Source organism: Triturus cristatus, chromosome 12 (assembly GCF_964204655.1).
Source record: "Triturus cristatus chromosome 12, aTriCri1.1, whole genome shotgun sequence".
NCBI classification, from domain to species: Eukaryota; Metazoa; Chordata; class Amphibia; order Caudata; family Salamandridae; genus Triturus; species Triturus cristatus.
This window is the reverse complement of record NC_140595.1, coordinates 11,534,141-11,554,008: the sequence shown is the minus strand read 5'-3', so window position 1 is coordinate 11,554,008 and position 19,868 is coordinate 11,534,141. Positions and strand designations below refer to the sequence as shown.

The 19,868-nt window shown below is 47.7% G+C and overlaps 1 protein-coding gene across 10 annotated transcripts in view; it reads left to right on the top strand.

Annotated features, from left to right (window-relative positions):
* The window catches only part of MISP (mitotic spindle positioning), a 209,595-nt gene that overhangs the window by 135,759 nt on the left and 53,968 nt on the right, over nucleotides 1-19,868 (top strand). For all 10 annotated transcript variants that reach the window (XM_085639004.1, XM_085639005.1, XM_085639012.1 and 7 more), the window contains one exon: nucleotides 17,108-19,448. In XM_085639004.1, the coding sequence (XP_085495130.1) occupies nucleotides 17,108-19,448 (2,341 nt within the window). The remainder of the gene's footprint in view (nucleotides 1-17,107; nucleotides 19,449-19,868) is intronic.

Below are 19,868 nucleotides of genomic sequence, written 5' to 3'. Positions count from 1 at the left end.
CAGTGCTTGTTTTCCAATTGTTCCTTTGCATTTTATACGTCTGTTGCACAAACGTGTAACTAAAATATCACAAAAAAATGTTTTTAAAATGTTTTTGTACACTGCATAAACAGGCACTCGTGGAGAAAATTACTTTACAAATAAAAAGTCAAACAAATGGAAATGTACATGAAAGCAAACGATGCTCTTTATTTAGAGAATTATGACGATTACTCCGTCAAGAACATGTCCACACACTCCTTCTGAATGAAAATAAAAAAAACACATGCTATGAAGCCATACAAACACCGCTCTGCAACTAAAAGCACTATTAGGGGAATCACAGATAAGTAATATGCTAAAAATAGGAAATATCCTTCACCTAGGAAAGAACGTCCAAAAACCTCACAGCAAATCATGGGTACGGACCGTGTTTTGTTTACAAATATACAGAATTGCAATGTCACACTGTCAAAACAACCATGTTTTAGAAAAATTGAACAACAACAAAATACACAATGGTGATAATGAGTTTACCCTGGCGTATTAACACACAGAGTGAAATTAATGTTCTCCCGTGCTTGTCGCGATGGGGGGTGGGCTTAAGAAAGATTCGAATAGTCGCTGCCTTGCCTTCCTAATTAAAGACATCAAATAATGGTCAAGAACGATCGCATTTACAATACTACAAGGGGAGCGGAAAGAGAATATGAAAGGCGCGCCAGCAACTGTCATCATAACAGAGCCACAGACCATAGCATAGGAAGAAAAAACGCGCGCACTTCGTTCAACTGCGAATCCTGCGAGGAAAAGCCGCGTTAACTTTGCACCTCACTGGTATATTATGCGGCGTTAGATCACAGCTCAGACCGCCCAACCTGAGCTATCGCGACACAGGCAAACTCAGTAGCAGAAGCACAAACCATGCGAGCCACTGCCCCAGACATGGTTTGTTTTTGATAAACAGTAGAAATGAAAATACATGCTGCAGTGCGAGGTGCTGAATGCGACGGGAAGGTGTGTGGAAATCAAGAAAGGAGTTCAGAATGCACAAATACAGCTCTAAACAGTGGAACAGCAGGAAAATATGGGCAAAAAGACTCATGAATGTCAGACATGGAAGAGCCAAGATCTGGCAAATAACGGGTAACTGCAAAATTCCCTTACCCTGTATGCTCGTGAACAAACCGTTTTTATGAAATGGGCATGTATGACGTTTCATAAAGCTGGGGTCTTAGAAGACCCAAAGGTTTCGCTCTGCGATGGTGTTGGGCAACTCCTAACGTTTGCGAGGGGCTTTCACAGACACAAAGTAGCGGAGTACAGGCAGCTCTCAGTGAAAGGCGGAAGAGGGTGTCATTGGGTAGCGGTACATAAGCACTAAGGTAAGTAGAAAAGCTCTCAGCACTCTACGGGGGCAGACATTATGGCTCAGCAAATACTACGCATGAAATCCCTCTGTACCGTAAACTGGTGGGGCTCGATCGGCATTCGCAGCTCTGCACAGAAACAGATTGGTCCCACTCTGCAGTGACTACTGGGCGCGCGTTGCAGCAGATGGGCGGGGCAGGGACGCAGCTCTCTCATCTTGCTTATGCCAGGTTATAAAAAAAAAATGCTCAAGTTGTGCACTGGAAGCAACAAGTTATCGGGCTGACTGCGAGTGCTGTAGTGGAGGTTTCACAGGCCTCCCTGCCCTCCACCGGCAGCTGCCGGGACAGCTTGTGCACTGTGAAAGATACGCACAACATGCCCATTCGTATACATGGACTTTATGCCTTACCTCCGCCATATTTGTCGTGCCGAGGGTCACATTGCGGGTCACCGGGAGAGCCCGGATGCACAGAAAACAGCACAACAGAAACAGCGTGAGTGACTGCGAAAGCGGGAACCAGGCCCGAGTTGTCTGTGTACAGTCGCAGCCAATGGGAAAGTCCCGGAGGTAGACTGGAACATCCTCACAGCCAATGGCAGCACGAGAGGGGACGCAAAAAATGTAGCCAGAGCCAACGGCAGTGCCGACCAGGAGGTGAAAAACAGCTGGTCCAATAGAAGCAGGGATACAAATATTTCATAACCAATGGCAGAGCCGAAAAGAAACAAAAACAGAAGCAGAGAATTTGAATGGGACCATAATGAGCCACCATGACTAATATAAACCGAATTTCTAAAGTGATTTAATTTTACCTTCTACGGTACACGCATATTCCGCACGGTTATCTTGAGATACCCAGTACAGATTACCAGAGCTACAAATGTCCCACTTTGCCTCACTAATCTACTTCTCCAACGGAAACTGCAACAAGTGACCATACAACTGACCTCACGCCGCACTTCGCTGATGATGCCCGACAGGGTGAAAACGAGTCTTTCAAAGGGGAAGTAGGTAGGAGACACCACCGCCTTTCTCCGAGGCGAAGCAGAAATGCCTCGGAGAAACGCAGCGGCGGTTTCGGATTCGGGGGCGTGTTTTTCTTTTCTCTCCTCTTGCCATTGGCTGGAGGAGAGAAAAACACGCCTAAAAAAGGGCGTGGCTAAAAAGTGGAAAGAAGAGCACGGAACACGCCCCCGAATCTGAAAAAGATGGAGCCTATTTGGAGGGACGGCTCTCTCCTCCAATGGCTGGCCTCCGTTTAGGAAGCCAGCCAATGGAGGAGAGCCAAAAAGAGAGGCGGGCTAAATAGCCACTCTAAGCATCATAAGATCTCCGGACTTCCGGTTCTGCCTTCGGCAGACCGGACGGTCCCTCGACCTAAAAAGGTAGGGAGAGCTGGGCATGGAAGAAAGTTGAGGCGCAAGGCAGAGCGAAGGAATGAGGGGGGAAGGAAGGAAGGAAGAGGGTAAATAAAAGGAAGGAAGCAATGGTAAAAGGGTCGATGGTAGGGTGAAAGGACGGACAAGCAAAAGCTGGATGGAAGGGTGAATAAGTGCTTGAACAGAAGGGCAAAAGGACGGAAAAGCGAACGGTGGATGGATGGGTAAATGAATGCTTGAATGCAAGGCTGAAGGATGGACAAGCGAAGGGTTGATGGATGGGTGAATGAATGCTTGAATACAAAAGTGATGGATGGACAAGCGGAGGGTGGATGGATGGGTAAATGAATGCTTGAATGCAAGGCTGAAGGATGAACAAGCGAAGGGTGGATGAATGCTTGAATAGAAGGGTGAAGGATGGGCAAGCGAAGGGTGGATGGATGGGTGAATGAATGTTTGAATACAAAAGTGAAGGATGGACAAGCGAAGGGTGTATGGATGGGTGAATGAATGCTTGAATGCAAGGCTGAAGGATGGACAAACGAAGGGTGGATGGATGGGTGGATGAATGCTTGAATAGAAGGGTGAGGGATGGACAAGCGAAGGGTGGATGGATAGGTGAATGGATGCTTTAATACAGTGATACTCAAAGTACGGTCTCCTGACCTTTACAAGTGGCCCCTTGGTCAAGAGCCGCACTGGGCTAATGTTTACTTGACTCAGCACTAACATAATAAATATGTTAAATAAACCCGCAAGTGTTTATTTAAAGGATAATTGAAATTAAAGAAAGGAAGTAACTAGGGTGTTCTAAACCATTTAACTTTAGGAACACCATAATTTATAAAAACATCTTACAGTAAAAGTATGTAAAATATGTTAATGATTCATTAGTATGCAGAACCGTTTCACCTTAGCACATCAGATTATCAGTGAATTGAGAAGTATTTCTTTAAAGTGATAGTTTTCAAACATGAATTGGGGAACATTCATTCTTCCCTACACCCTGATAACAATGCCAATAGTGTACGAAGAGGCAAATCCGTTGTCATGTGAACCTATTGGGGGCTGGGCTTTTATTATACATGAACAACACATAGTTTATTAAATGAAACACTGCAGAAGACTTTGTTCAGCACACACCCTGAAGTCATGTATTTCAAGGCCCTTATGTGCTAATGAAGTAGGAGGGAATGTGAAATAAAATAATTACCCAGGATCACACAGTTTATTTAAGTGGAAAAGCCGGGATTAATTCCAAGTTTTTGGTTTCACATTGTGCAATTCCTGACACTAGATGTATACCTCTAGCTTCCCTTGCACCCACCTTACCACAAACACCTCCCCATACCCCGACTGCCACCTTGCTGGTATCAATGTGGCCTTCGGTCACATCACAGACCAAATTTGTGGCCCCTGGGAAAATGTTTGTGAGTACCCATGCTTTAATAGAAGGGTGAAAGGACGGACAAGCAAAGGGTGGATGGATGGCTAAATGAAAGCTTGAATGCAAGGCTGAAGGATAGACAAGCGAAGGGTGGATGGATGGGTGAATGAATGCTTGAATGCAAGCCTGAAGGATGGACAAGCGAAGGGTGGATGGGTGAATTAATGCTTGAATAGAAGGGTGAAGGATGGACTAGCAAATGGTGGATGAATGGGTGAATGAATGCTTGAATAGAAGGGTGAAGGAAGGACAAGCAAATGGTGGATGGATGGGTGAATAAATGCTTAAATACAAAAGCGAAGGATGGACAAGCGGAGGGTGGATGGATGGGTGAATGAATGCTTGAATAGAAGGGTGAAAGATGGACAAGCAAATGGTGGATGGATGGGTGAATGAATGCTTGAATACAAAAGTGAAGGATGGACAAGCGGAGGGTGGATGGATGGGTGAATGAATGCTTGAATGCAAGGCTGAAGGATGGACAAGCGAAGGGTGGATGGATGGGTGAATGAATGCTTGAATAGAAGGGTGAAGGATGGACAAGTGAAGGGTGGATGGATGGTTGAATGAATGCTTGAATAGAAGGGTGAATGAATGCTTGAACACAAGGGTGAAAGGATCGACAAGCGAAGGGTGTATGGATGGGTGAATGAATGCTTGAATGCAAGGCTGATGGATGGACAAGCGAAGGGTGGATGGATGGGTGAATGAATGCTTAAATAGAAGGGTGAAGGATGGACAAGCAAATGGTAGATGGATGGGTGAAGGAATGCTTGAATACAAAAGTGAAGGATGGACAAGCGGAGGGTGGATGGATAGGTGAATGAATGCTTGAATGCAAGGCTGAAGGATGGACAAGCGAAGGGTGGATGGATGGGTGAATGCATGCTTGAATAGAAGGGTGAAAGATGAACAAGCTAATGGTGGATGGATGGGTGAATGAATGCTTGAATATAAAAGTGAAGGATGGACAGGCGGAGGGTGGATGGATGGGTGAATGAATGCTTGAATGCAAGGCTGAAGGATGGACAAGTGAAGGGTGGATGGATGGGTGAATGAATGCTTGAATGGAAGGGTGAAGGATGGACAAGTGAAGGGTGGATGAATGGGTGAAAGGATGATTGAATAGAAGGGTGAAAGGATGAACAAGTGAAGGGTGGATGGATGGTTGAATTAATGTTTGAATAGAAGGGTAAATGAATGCTTGAATACAAGGGTGAAAGGACGGACAAGGGAAGGGTGAATAGATGCTTGAATAGAAGGGTGAAAGGATGGACAAGTGGTGGGTGGATAGATAGGTGAATTAATGCTTGAATAGAAGGGTGCAGGATGGACAGGCGAGGAGTGGTTGGATGGGTGAAAGAATGCTTGAATATAAGGGTGAAGGATGGACAAGCGAAGTGGGGATGGATGGGTGAATGAATGCTTAAATAGAAGGGTGAAAGATGAACAAGCTAATGGTGGATGGATTGGTGAATGAATGCTTAAATACAAAAGTGAAGGATGGACAAGCGGAGGGTGGATGGATGGGTGAATGAATGCTTGAATGCAAGGCTGAAGGATGGACAAGCGAAGGGTGGATGGATGGGTGAATGAATGCTTGAATGGAAGGGTGAAGGATGGACAAGTGAAGGGTGGATGAATGGGTGAAAGGATGATTGAATAGAAGGGTGAAAGGATGAACAAGTGAAGGCTGGATGGTTGAATGAATGTTTGAATAGAAGGGTGAATGAATGCTTGAATACAAGGGTGGAAGGACAGACAAGGGAAGGGTGAATAGATGCTTGGATAGAAGGGTGAAAGGATGGACAAGTGGTGGGTGGATAGATAGGTGAATTAATGCTTGAATAGAAGGGTGCAGGATGGACAGGCGAGGAGTGGATGGAAGGGTGAAAGAATGCTTGAATATAAGGGTGAAGGATGAACAAGCGAAGGGGGGATGGATGGGTGAATAAATGCTTGAATACAAAGGTGAAGGATGGACAAGTGAAGGGTGGATGGATCGGTGAATTAATGCTTGAATACAAGGGTGAAGGATGGACAAGCAAAGGGTGTATGGATGGGTGAATGAATGCTTTAATAGAAAGGTGAATGGATGTTTGAATAGAAGGGTGAAAGGACGGACAAACTGCAGGTGAATCGATGGGTGAATTGAAACTTGAATAGAAGGGCGAAGGGTGGACAAGCGAAGGGTGGATGGATGGATGAATGAATGCTTAAATGCAAGGGTGAGGGATGGACAAGCAAAAGGTGTATGGATGGGTGAATGAATGCTTGGATAGAAGGGTGAATGAATGCTTGAATATAAGGATGAAATGACGGGCAAGTGAATAGTGGATGGATGGGTGAATGAATGCTTGAATACAAGGGTGAAGGATAGACAAGGGAAGGGTGGATGAATGGGTGAATGAAAGCTTGAATAGAAGGGTGAAAGGAAGGACAAGCAAAGGGTGAATGGAAGGGTGAATGGATGCTTAAATAGAAGGGGGAAAGGACGGACAAGCTATTGGGAAGGGAAATATCTTCAACTGAGGAAATCATCCCTGGTTCCAAGGGTTATGGATTCATAACTAGTGGTGATGACATGGAGTTCCCTCTTGCTAGAGTGGAAGTAGAGGTGACTGGCAAGAAGGCCGTGGTCAACATGGGGGTGTGAGAAAAGCAGGGTGCTGGGTGCTTTCTGGGGAATCATTTGGTTGAACGCGGGTTAGTTCCTGCCCTGACGCCTACATGGCCTGGGTTTCAGCAGCTGTGGTCAGTAGGGCACAGACTGTGCAACTGATTCCTTGTGAAGTGAGGACCACTCTAGCGGAAGAGAGACTAGAGGGGAACAGGCCAGAACAAGAACCAACGGCAGACTCTGAGCAGGCGCCTGTCCTGGTGTCTGCACCTCCTGCTCCAGTTGGAGAGAAGGGGGAGCATACAGAGGCAGACAAGGTGTTGGAGTCTGGGTCCCTGCCAGCGCGGGTGGCAGGAGGGCCATCCCGTAAGGAGTTTTGTAATGCACAGGCTGAGTGTCCTACACTTGTTGGCCTGCGGAAGGCTGCTCAGGAACAGGTCTCTACTGGAGTAGTCGGAAAGCACAAGGTGGCTTGGGAAGATGGACTCCTTTACAGTGAGCCTGCTAACCCAGAGCCAGGAGCCAGTAAAAGGATGGTGGTTCCTCAGGTGCACAGGAATCTCCTGTTGCAGCTAGCCCATGAAGTACCCCTAGCTGGTCATTTGGGCATCAAAAAGACAAAGGACAGGTTAGCACCTCTGTTTTACTGGCCAGGAGTTGGTCAGGATGTGGAGAAGTTTTGTTGAACCCGTCTGGTATGTCAGGCCAGCTGCAAGTCTGGTGGTCAGACGAAGGCATCCTTGGTGCCCTAACTTGTCATGAAGGTACGCCTTGAAAGGATGGGGATTGATATAGTTGGTCGTTTGACCCTCCATCATCCTCAGGCAACAAATACATTCTGGTTATGGTGGATCATGCCACCAGGTACCCTGAGGCTGTGGCTTTGAGGAGCACTACTGCCAGGGTGGTAGCTAGGGCTCTTCTACGGATCTTTTCCAGGGTTGGAGTTCCAAAGATGGTGGTTAATGATAGGGGAACCAACTTCATCTCGTCTGAAATGAAGGCCATGTGGGAAGAGGTAAGTGTGACTTACTACTTCTCCACCACTTACCACCCTCAGACTAATGGTTTGGTTTAGCGCTTCAATAAGACCCTAAAGAGCATGATAGGGACTCGGATCCTCTCAAGAGGAGGTGGGATCTCCTGTTTCCATGCCTGTTGTTTGCTTACAGGGAGATACCACAAAAAGGATTAGGGTTCAGTCCCTTTGAATTTCTTTTTGGGCATACTGTCCTAGGTCCCCTGAAGAGGGCTGGGAAGGCAAGCTTAAGTTCCTTACCCATGATCTGGTGGACTGTGTCCTTGGGATCCGTAGGCTGATGGCCCAACTCATGAGTAAAGCAAAGAATAATCTTCAAGCCAGCCAGGAGCTGATGAAGGAGTGGTATGACCAGAAGGCTATGCTGACTGGGTACCAGGATGATAAGGAAGTGTGGGTCCTGAAACCGATTTGCCCCAGGCTCTGGAGGACACGCGGTGTGCCCCTACAAAATTGGTAGGAAGATTTCTGATATCAACTATTTAGTTGACACAGGTGCCACACGGGAGCCCCAAAGGGTGTTCCACGCCAATCGACTGAAGCTGTGTCTTCGCAGGGAGTACACAGTTTCTTGACTTGCAATGGCTGAAAAGGTGGAAGAGGAGAGTGAGCCTCTCCCTGACTTATTGCAAGGTGATGAGAAGAATGGTTCAGGTGCGGGAGTTAAGCTCGTCTCTGAACAGACACCTGAACATCAGTTGGAGTGTAAGGAGCTTCTGGGGAGATTATCCCATTTGTTTTCACTTGCTCCTGGGATGACACCTGTCTGTGTACATGACATAGACACAGGGGACACCCTGCCTGTTAAGAGCAAGACATAAAGGATGTCAGACCGGGTCCAAGAGTGAATCAAGACTGAAGTGGCCAAGATGCTGGATCTGGGGGTTGCTGAATGCTCCTGTAGTCCTTGGGCCAGTCCAGTGGTGTTGGTGCTTAAGCAGGGTCAGCTGACCTGCGAATCTGTATGGACTATCACAGTCTAAATACTCTCTACTACCTAAGATCTTATACTGCATGCGGGCAGTGCCACTACAACCACCTCCATCCGTGTTGAATAAACTCCAGGACACCCTGGAGACCTTCATTTGGGGTGGCTAACGTGCTAGAATGACACAAGACCACGCTTATCTCCCAGTGGCCAAGGGCGGGCTTGGCATACCTCATCTCCTGTGCTACCATCAAGCAGCTCAGCTGCGATTTTTAATGCGATACACAGAGAAACATTGGTGCTTCCTCAACCAGGCCATAGCGGGGATTCAGATTTGGAAGATTCCATGGCTTCCGCGACAAAACCGCCCGCCGGGAGTATATATCTACCCAGTGGTCTGGGCCACAGCGGGGGCATGGAGCAAACATTGTGTCTTCAAGCAACTCTCCACCCCTTACCCCAAACATAGGGAATAAAGATTTCCCTCCGGCGCTACATGGCATGGCCTACTCTCAGTGGCAGGAGGCGAACTGCAAACATATTGGGGATCTATTTGATGTACGGTGTCTTTTGGAATTTTCGTAGGTGCAGCAGGATTTTGGGTTACCGGACTCCGAACAATGGCACTATGTAGCAATCCGCCATTGGGTAACTCATCCGTCAATACGTCCACAAGTATGCAGGCATCTCACTCCATTTGAATGTTGGCTCTTGTCGAGGCGGGATGACCGGTGTCTGCTGACAGATGTTTATACCCTCTTGAATATACCAACAAGATCTTTGCTCTCCCTGGCTAGGATATGGTGGGGGCTGGAATGTGAGCGCCAATTCTCGGTCAAAGAATGGTCTGACAATGTACAGCGGGCTCGCACCTCAGCTGGTAGCGCCTCAGGTAGGGAGACCCTGTTCAAAATCACCCACAACTGGTATTATACACCCTCCTGACTAGTTAAGTGGAAGAAGGGATGCAACGACAGGTGCTGGCGACATTGCAATCACTCTCGCTGTAGGAGAGTAGGATCTGCTTCTTATAGTTACCCCCACTTTTTGCTGATGTTTCACTGTTTTCGACTTAGACTGGCTGGGATCCTGCTATCCAGGACCCCAGCCTAGCTGCTTTCTCCTCTAAAGTGATTGCATGCACTTTAGGTACACTCCAGATTGGATACTGGGGTACCCTTATCAGTCCCTAGTATATGGTATACTATGTACCCAGGGCATAGGTACCCCAGAGGCCTCTCAGGGGCTGAAGCATGTATTATGCCACCCCTGGGAGACCATTCCAAATGACACAACAGGTCTGCTACAGCAACATGTGTAAGGTGGTGCATGCACCCCTTACTTTGATATAGGTTCACTATATCTACTCCATATCACTGCACATATAAACCTATCAGTCACCCCTATGGTAGGCCTTATCAATCCTGAAGGCAGGGTGCTGGGTTTTATGTGAGAGGGTGCTCCTGCATGAGCAGAGCCCCTCTGCAGCCTTCAGAACCTATATTCTGGGGTTGTTTGTGATGCAGCCACCATATATACTCAAGTGCATTATAACCTCGCGGTAAATGCTAACTTTAAAACGGCTGCATGGAAACATGTTGTGTTTGGTGTCAAACACCATGGAATCATACCTCCACACCAGTAACTGGTGTGGGAGCTATGGTTCCACCCTCCTAGGGGGAGAAATATGACAAGACCGGTACACCCAGAACCAGCTTAACAGAACCTAGCATCACAAAATGGATGCTGCCAGCCACAGACACGAGTCTGCCCTCCTGCTGCTGGACGAAACTCTGGCAGGGGAGGCCTGGACAATAGGTTTCCTGTCACAGGGAGGTGTGACCACCTCCCAGACAGGCTTTAGTGTATTGGGGCTGGGTGGGTGCACTCTGAGAGTGCTTTGATGTCTGCACTGGGGGCACATTTGGTGTCCCTGTGCATAGTCCATTACACAAATAGGGCAACCCAATAGTCCCCAAAGAACTGGGTATAATCAATAACAAAAGACAGAAAGTGTACCTTGAGGAATCATTCATCTAGAACTTAATTTTTTTCCATAGTCACATATCTGAACAAAATATTAATCAATTAGGGAATTTTCAAGAGTTTATATTTTATATATGTAAATATGGGAAATAAATACATCCATTATCTCATGTACGGCAACAACTGTACTACTAACTCAGTATATATAATCAACATTAGTAGCAAACACCTTTTGTTTGGAAACTAAAGTATGGGCAGTGCATAAAATAAACCATACATTGAGATCAATTAATTATTCATATTGATTTCATTGTGCATCAACAGACATAAATCAAAACAAAAAGGTGTAATTGCGTCGATGTTTCGGTCTCTTTAACGGTCTACAAGGTCCACGAGACCATCTTCAGGACGGTTACGTTGCACCATGAATCTAATACAATAAAAACAATCACCCAGGAACAACCGCACGTCACCGCGGAGTCCTACGCACGTTTTTGAGAGCGCTTCTAGATACATTTTCGTAGCTCCACAACATTGTGTTCGTGGCGCCCATCCATTCCCTCACAACACCCACGGCTCACACAAACCCAGCGCACCGGAAAGAACCGTGCTCACCGCTGGACAGACCCACTCTCGTATATTCCTGCGAGTGCTTCTAGCACCAGTTGCACTTTCATGGTGTCTATAACATCTTCTGTGGCCCCCTCGTCTGAGGGACACCCCTCGCCACAGACAGGCTGGGCCTTGTACACAAATGCAGGGAGAGGTGTGAGGGTGTGTACCTGTGCTCTCAAGGGTGCCCTGCTCTGCTGCTTTGTGTTCCTGCCCCCTTAAAGAAGTGGCACGGTTACGGCTTTCGTGCCCGCTGCCTAGGCATCCGCAACACTATCAAATACGTGTTGAAAAGTATGGTGCAACCATGATAAGCTAGAACAAGCCAGCAAATGGTGCGCGCGAGAGCGAGCACCAGGGCTCGATAATTTAAAACACATGTCGCCCCTGAGATGCGGGTGCTGCTGGTGTGCGCGCGCGGTTGCGAGCAGCAGCATATGTTTCCAATTATCACGCCCGCGTCTGGGCACGATAATTGGAAACATATGCTGCTGCTGCGCCTAACCGCAAGCATTAGGCCATGGGCGTGCACATGGGTGGGACAAAAAGCGGCTTTGGCCAATTGCATGCTGTCTTTGCTAAAAAGACGCACGCAAAGGCCAATAGCCTGGGCCAAAACTACAAGCAAACGCGCAAGTGTGTGCGAGCGTGTGGTGGATTTTGGAAAGCCCTTACAAAAAGTATTCACCAGAACAGTGCATGCGATGTTACAGGTTCGACCTAAAAACCATATACAACTCAAAATTTGGTATACATAATAGTTGTTTATGTAAATATAAATGCAAATTTTTAAGAAGAAACAGTGCACTGTGTCCCCATTGAACACAGAACATGGAACCTGGCACCCAGTGAAGGGGAGCTGACAGGAAGAGTGCAAGCGCAGAGTAGCGCAGCCGGATGGAAGGGGGACACGACAATCCGTGTACTCCAATGTTGCCTCCGGAGCGGAGATTGCAAAAGATCTGCTTCTCCAAAGAGATGAAGGTGCTCCTGGTATTGGTAGCAGAAAAGAATCAACAGCACTCGCAGATCCGTGCACCTGTATTATTGGACCGCGTCCAGAAGACAAACACGCGCGGCCGCTACGTGTCTGGAGGGAACCGCTTTCGTCAAGCTCCTCTCATGTAGTGGTGCGCCTCAATCATGCTGGGTGTCCATCCTTCACCTCAGATGTCCCTGCATACCAGTATCATTAATATTTACACTGTCCCACAAGAGCCATTGTTTCTCTTTATACTATAATCACCCTGGTTCCATGTGAGTAGGGTCTCCCTGCCTCTGTTGTCGACATATAGCCAGTTAGACATCTAATGAGGTCACAGTGCCCACGCAGCCAGTTAGACATATAATGAGGTCACAGTGCCCACGCAGCCAGTTAGTCATATAATGAGGTCACAGTGCCCACGCAGCCAGTTAGACATATAATGAGGTCACAATGCCCACGCAGCCAGTTAGACATATAATGAGGTCACAAAGCCCATGCAGCCAGTTAGACATCTAATGATGTTACAAAGCCCACGCAGCCAGTTAGACATATAATGAGGTTACAATGCCCGTACAGCCAGTTAGACATATAATGAGGTTACAAAGCCCACGCAGCCAGTGAGACATATAATGAGGTCACAGTGCCCACGCAGCTAGTTAGACATATAATGAGGTCACAGTGCCCACGCAGCCAGTTAGACATATAATGAGGTTACAATGCCCACGCAGCCAGTTAGACATCTAATGAGGTTACAATGCCCACGCAGCCAGTTAGACATATAATGAGGTCACAAAGCCCACGCAGCCAGTTAGACATCTAATGAGGTTACAATGCCCACACAGCCAGTTAGACATCTAATGAGGTTACAAAGCCCACGCAGCCAGTGAGACATCTAATGAGGTTACAAAGCCCACGCAGCCAGTTAGACATCTAATGAGGTTACAATGCCCACACAGCCAGTTAGACATCTAATGAGGTTACAAAGCCCACGCAGCCAGTTAGACATCTAATGAGGTTACAAAGCCCACGCAGCCAGTTAGACATCTAATGAGGTTACAATGCCCACACAGCCAGTTAGACATCTAATGAGGTTACAAAGCCCACGCAGCCAGTTAGACATCTAATGAGGTTACAATGCCCACACAGCCAGTGAGACATATAATGAGGTTACAATGCCCACACAGCCAGTGAGACATATAATGAGGTTACAATGCCCACACAGCCAGTTGGAAAACATATATAGGAAAAAATCTACATACACTGACAAGGCAGCGAGTACACGGATTCAGAGACTCATATATGGTTCGAATGTGCACACACACGGGTTTCACAGCACATACAAGGTTCGAAATTGCCTGTTTAAGGACAGAAAGCACGTATAGGTTTGGAGTGTACCTATCCTCGAATAGAAAACATAAATAACATACAAATCCTAGGATAGAAAACCTTCATCTGGTTAGAATCACATACATGGGATAGACGAACGAATGGAGACAGACGCCACACATGGGCTTAGTAAGCAGGTGAAGGGGTTGATAATTAATGTATAGAGGATAGAAGCACACGCAGTGCCCACACCCTAAAGTAACTTGGTTACAAAGCACATACAGGAAAGGAATGTGTAAATATAGTCAGTTGAAAGATCCTATAAGTGTTATTATGTACTTACTGTATGATGTATAGAAAGCACATACATGTGTTGGAACAAATATAGAGGGGTTGGAATCGGATGAGCATGTACTATCAAAGAAAGCACAAATAAACTTTAGAATATACTTATACAGAATGCACATACATGTGCTAGACTACACAGACAGTCCTTTAAGAAGCATGTTAGATGGTTACACACTGGAGTACAGAACACATACATGATTTGGGATGGACAAGGTTAGAAAGGATTTCTGTGGTTAAAATGCATGTATGTATGTATGTATATGTCGTTTCTATACGGAGATCCTAGCTAAAAGGAGCTGTACAAAGACAAAGAGAGGCATCGAGTCAAGGAGTAAAATGAGAGGTAGCCGGGCTCTGGGCGATAAATACATTGCGATGTGATGTTGGTTAAAGAGCAGCTTTTCTAAATCGGAGCGGCGTCGGGGCGGTCCTGGTGGAACCATGAGTGTTTTTCCAGACCCTGGGACCGTAGATGGAAAAGGCATGTTGCTTTTTAAACAATATTTACACTTCTTAGTCATCAGCTTCATGGTGATGTGTCCTGTTTGCGTGTGTGCTGAGGCCCACCAGCGATGGTGAATCTGTCTTCAAGATAAGCAGGGTGCTGGTCGTGATGGCTTTGTAAATGATGCTGCTGGTTTTGAGGATGGTGCGGGCCGTGAAGAGGAGCCAGTGGAGTTCCATTAGGATGGGGGTGATGTGATCATATTTCTTCAGGCCCTGGATGAGACGTGCAGCGTGTAGGATGGCCTAAGGCGTGCCAGTGTGGAGTCTAGGAGGGCATGAAGTAGGGCATTACCACCATGCAGACGAGAGGATACAAGGGCTCAAACAGCATTTCTGAAGTCGCTTTTGGGAAGAAATGGTCTTACCTTCTTTATAAGAGAGAGCTGTAACCAGGCCGTCCTTGTTAGGTCTCGCCTAGGCAGCGCTTGCGCTAACTCTTCGAGACATGCTGTATTCAGGTATGGCCTTGAAGTCCCGCCCACTCTCCGCCCATATTTTTCACTGGCTTGTGTCATTGTCCTTTGTAAATGTTGGCTTCTGATTCGTTAATAGGCTTGCTAGTTCCTCCTTAGTACCACCTTTTTTACATTTGTAACGTCCTGTGAGGACTGGCTCTTTTACTTGTGTAGTTACACATATTTTATTTACAGTCTGTGAGCACTATTTTCTTTAATGATTTTCTCCTACTGCAGGCACGACATGCTTACCTGCAACGGTGCCCGCTTTGCTTGCCACAGGCGGCGTGCTGCACTGCTTATCAGGATCTTTCAATATTGAAAAAATAGACTTCGGCGAGCTGCGACGAACAAAAGAAAGGCGTGGCTCGCCAAAGTCTGTTTTTTCAATATTGTAAGCTTTTTAGTAAGCAGCGCGCCACAGGGGGCGTGCTGCGTGCATTCCAAAATCTCACAATATTGAAAAAATATACTTTGGCGAGATGAGACGAAGAAAAGAAATGCACAGCTCGCCAAAATCTATTTTTTCAATATTGTAAGCTTTTAGTAAGCAGCGTGCCACAGGCAGCGTGCTGCGCAGCTTACCAAAAGCTTTCAATATTGAAAAAAAATGGACTTCAATGAGACGCGCCTTTCTTTTCATCGGTGCAGCTCGCTGCAGCTGACTCCTCCTCCTCCCGGTCACTCCCTCTCTTCAGCTGCCTCCTCGCTTAGCTTCAATCATGGTGGCCGCGCGAAGATTCTTCAGCTGGAATCCAGGCTCTGTGCTGCTTGTCTTCTGGAGACCAGCAGCCCGGACAGAAACAGGAAGCAAATGCAATAAGTCTTGCATTTGCAAGAGTTTAAGCTATTGGCTTTGTAAATGACAATGCTTTTTATTTATCGGTTTTGAAAACCAAAATATAAATAAAATGAATTGTCATTTACAATGGCAATAGCTGAAACTTCTTGCAAATGCGAGCCCTATTGCATTAGTAATGTGTTCCTTGAGGGTGAGCGTGAGGGTGGTGTCCAGGCTGAATCCAAGTGACTTAGTATCTGGTGAAAGTTGGAGTATTAAGACTTAAAGGTTCATATCACTGAACTAGGTTTGTACTGTAACTTGTTTATTCTTTTTGGCAAATAACACAAATTCGGTCTGGCTGAGTTGGGCTTCAGATAGGCACTGGATATCCAGGGCTCGTATTATGCATGGGATGCACTGTGCCAAAGGTGCACGTTTCACAAGGTGCGCCTGGGGCATAGTAGTATGACCTATTATAATGAAGGCACTTCTGCCAGGGCAGCCGCAAAATGGTACCTGCACTGGGCAGCACATTCAGTGAAGATAGAGCAGTTGCTTACAAGTCGCTCTGTGTTTGACATTGCAGGTAGTAGCCGTCTGCAGTGTAAAGAGGAGACAGAGGTCCCCCTGCAGGCACGCGCAGTGAGTGACTGCGCCTGCCTGCAGGGGGACGTCGACAAGTGCATAGCTTGGCCAGTAAGATTGGGGGTTGGGTGAGCTTCAGGTTTTCCAACACTCACGCTAGCATATAATGTTAAAATACATTATTCGACAAGCAGGGCGCATGAGAGGGGCTTAAGCGGCAGTGGAAAGGGAGAAGAATTCGGTTTGGTAGAGGTTCTAAGTCAGAGAAAACACAATGTTTTGTGAAAAAACAAACACCTTTGAAGACTTTCAAAACAGGGACAGGGAGAGAGAGTGTGCATTTTTGTCTGCGTGAATGGAAAGATCCGACAGACACCTCATCATGCCCGAATGAAATCACCTGAATCCAACTATTTACCAGAAAATGCATTCACTAAGGGGGTGTAACACCCCAAACAGCCCCCAAAGCTATGTCTTTGGATGTTGAGGGGTCCATGGAACCCTCTTGTCCCCCTCCAGGGGGCTGCCCTTATGGGGTGCACTAACAGTGTGTCACCTCTTTGTGGCGCACTCTCAATGTGCTTACTAAGGGCCTGTTTGCCTCTATGCCTGTGTACGTAATAGGGTTACTGCTGGGTGTGTGAGGGGGTACTCGTTGAGCTAATACTGGCAGAAGCCTTACTGGATTGTACGTGAGGGGCAGCACCCTTTTCTAATCTCCTTTAATATCAGGCTGTCTTTTCTCTTGACAGGTCATCACCGAAGGAGCAAGGGAAGGCGGCAATCGTCCTGTAGGCCAGGACGCAGAAGGAGCCCCTGAGCCTGTGCAGGAGGACAGGCACAGACGAAGGGTGCTTGAGCGGGAACCCCAGACTCTTCCAGAGGCAGCGGACCCTTCCCCAGGCATGGATCGAGTGACCAGGAGCTTGACCACCAGCACCCCAAATACTCAGACCCATCGAGAAGCCCTTGGTGAAGATGGGACCCTCTACACTATTGAAACCAGTTGGGAGGAGGGATACATGGACCACCAGCCCAGGTACAACGGCGACCAATGGGACGAAGAAGACGCGTCCAACAACAGAGAGTACATCATCACAACCGTGAAAACAGGCAGTCTAGAAAGAAAGCCCTTGACAAACTATCGGGCTTTCTCTGCTACGCCCAGTCGGGTCACTGAGAACTGTTCGCCAACAGATGGTATTCACAGAGCAGACCTCTGGGTGCCCTCTCCGGACAGGGACTCCAAGCTGGAATTGGTCCGGAAGGGGGAGCTATACGACCTTCGTGCCTACAAGGAGGATAGGAAACCTGCCAAGCTCTACGCTGAGTCAGACGAAGAGCTGGAGTGCCACATGGTTGCGGTGGAAGCCTCACCGAATAGGCTGAGAGAGCTGGAGGATGAGCGTAAGCGTATAATCGAGGGCCAAAAAGTGAAGATGAGCCCCCTCCGGCAGTGGCGTTCTATGGGTGAGTTGGGCTCCGAGGCAGATAGCCCACCTGCTTCACCCAGAAAGATGCCCGAAACATCTGCCACTGAGTTTGATAGACAGTTTGGGACACCAGACTCACAAGGCGCATCCTTCAACCAGGAGAACGTAGATACAGAACAAATCAACTTCTTGGCTGCGAGGCAGCAGTTCCTGATGTTGGAACAGCGCAAACCAGATCTTCTACAGGGACTGAAGCCACCAAGCAGACCACTCAAACCATCAGAGCCTGCTGGGTATGTGTATGAGAGGGAGTGGCTGGGGGAGGATGGAAGTCCATACACTCGAACAGTAGCTGCTCAACTCAGCTATCATCCTGGTGAATCTCAACGGGGAGATGCAGGTAGCTACGAAGCCTCACTGGTGCCATCCCTGGAAGACGAGATGGTAGGACAGCAGAGAGCCAGGGTAGCAATGGAAGAACCGGAGAGCGGCAAAAGAAGGGCCATCACACGGCAGCTCCTCGTCACCTCCTCCAGAGAGCGCCTGGACTCCGGGACTGATGAAGGCTTTGGTGCAGGGTATGGCAGCGATGGAAGCACCTCAAGAGAAGTGTCAGGGAACTGGCACGTACAAGATTCTGGTACCGAACCCCCTACCAGGTATGAAACTCCCATCGAAAAGGAGATTCGTCTGGCACTGGAGAGAGAGGAGGAACTGCGCAGAGAGAGGGGGATTCAAGGGTCGGCCAGCACCCAGGAGATGATCGCCATCTTTAAAACACCCCTTCTGTACCGCTCGCCTCCTTCTACCCCCCCCAGGAAGGGCAAAGAGAGCCGCCGGAGCTCCTACTTCATCCAGAGGGAGATTGAGATGGATAGCAAACGCGAGGATGACCTTATAAGCGAGGGGAAAGTGGTGGGGCTGTACGACAAAGGTTCACTGGAAGAGGTCGGGGAGCGGAAAAAGAAGTTTGAGCTAGAGGATGAGGTGCCGGTACTACCTGTCAAATCAATCCACTACAAATCACCCGATTTGGATCTATACGAGAGAAATTCAAGCTTTGTCCCTGTGGAGATGCAGGAGCAAAACCAAGCCCAAAATATAAGCCCTGAAGTTAAAAGAAGGAGCTGTGAAGAGGTGACTCGCATACCCTTGGAAGCCTATGCCCCCTACCTTTCATCCAGCAGTGAAGGTGCTAGAGAGCAGAGTGTCCCCGCTTCCTATACCCACTCCTCCAGGTACACCTGGGATCCTTCCAGCGACTACGAGTTACAGACTCCGAAACACGATGAGCAGGCAAAAGCAGACGAGCAAGACTCTTCCGTGACCCCTAAAAGAATCGTCATTTTGCAAAAAGAGTATTTCAGCTGGAAGCCCTGGACCCCCACACTGTCCCCAGTAGTCACGGCCCAAGACCCCCCAGATGAACCTCCTCCCAGACTCAAGCCCAGCGAGAAGGCTTTGTTCCAGGAGCAGAGCTTCACCACGAAGCCGCTGCGGATGCATACGTCGTCCTTGATTGAGCGGGAAATCCAGGAAGTCCTTCAGCGGGAGGAAGAGCTGCAGCAGCAGAGGCGGATGCTATCCCAGCAGCCCAGCGGCTCGTGGTCGGCTGACCTCAGCGGCACGCAGCCTGACGACGAGCAGGAGCAGGCGTCAGGTAAGGAGCACCGTCAACGTACCTACGAGCCAACAGACCCAATTCAGGCGAGAGACTCACGATTTCATTCAGCTAAAAATGGCTCTATTTTAGTTATCTCCCACCTAAAATTGGTCTTGCTACATTGCATATGTTTAGTAAAATACACACATAAGTAATTGAATCAGGCATTAAATAAGAAGAAAAGACGGCCTGTGCAGGGCACCAATAAAAATAAAACATGATCAAAAAACCCTAATATCAATGCATGGGATCTATATGCGTAGTAGTTGATAAAGGCCAAACACCGTACATTTACCTCATCTATGACTGCAAAGGAGGGCTCGATGAAGTTCAGTAGATGCCCCATTGTGCCAAGTTGGATGCAGAGATGTTCTGGCCATCCTTGCGTGGCGCTCCCTCTAAGGCAGGAGTCCAGGG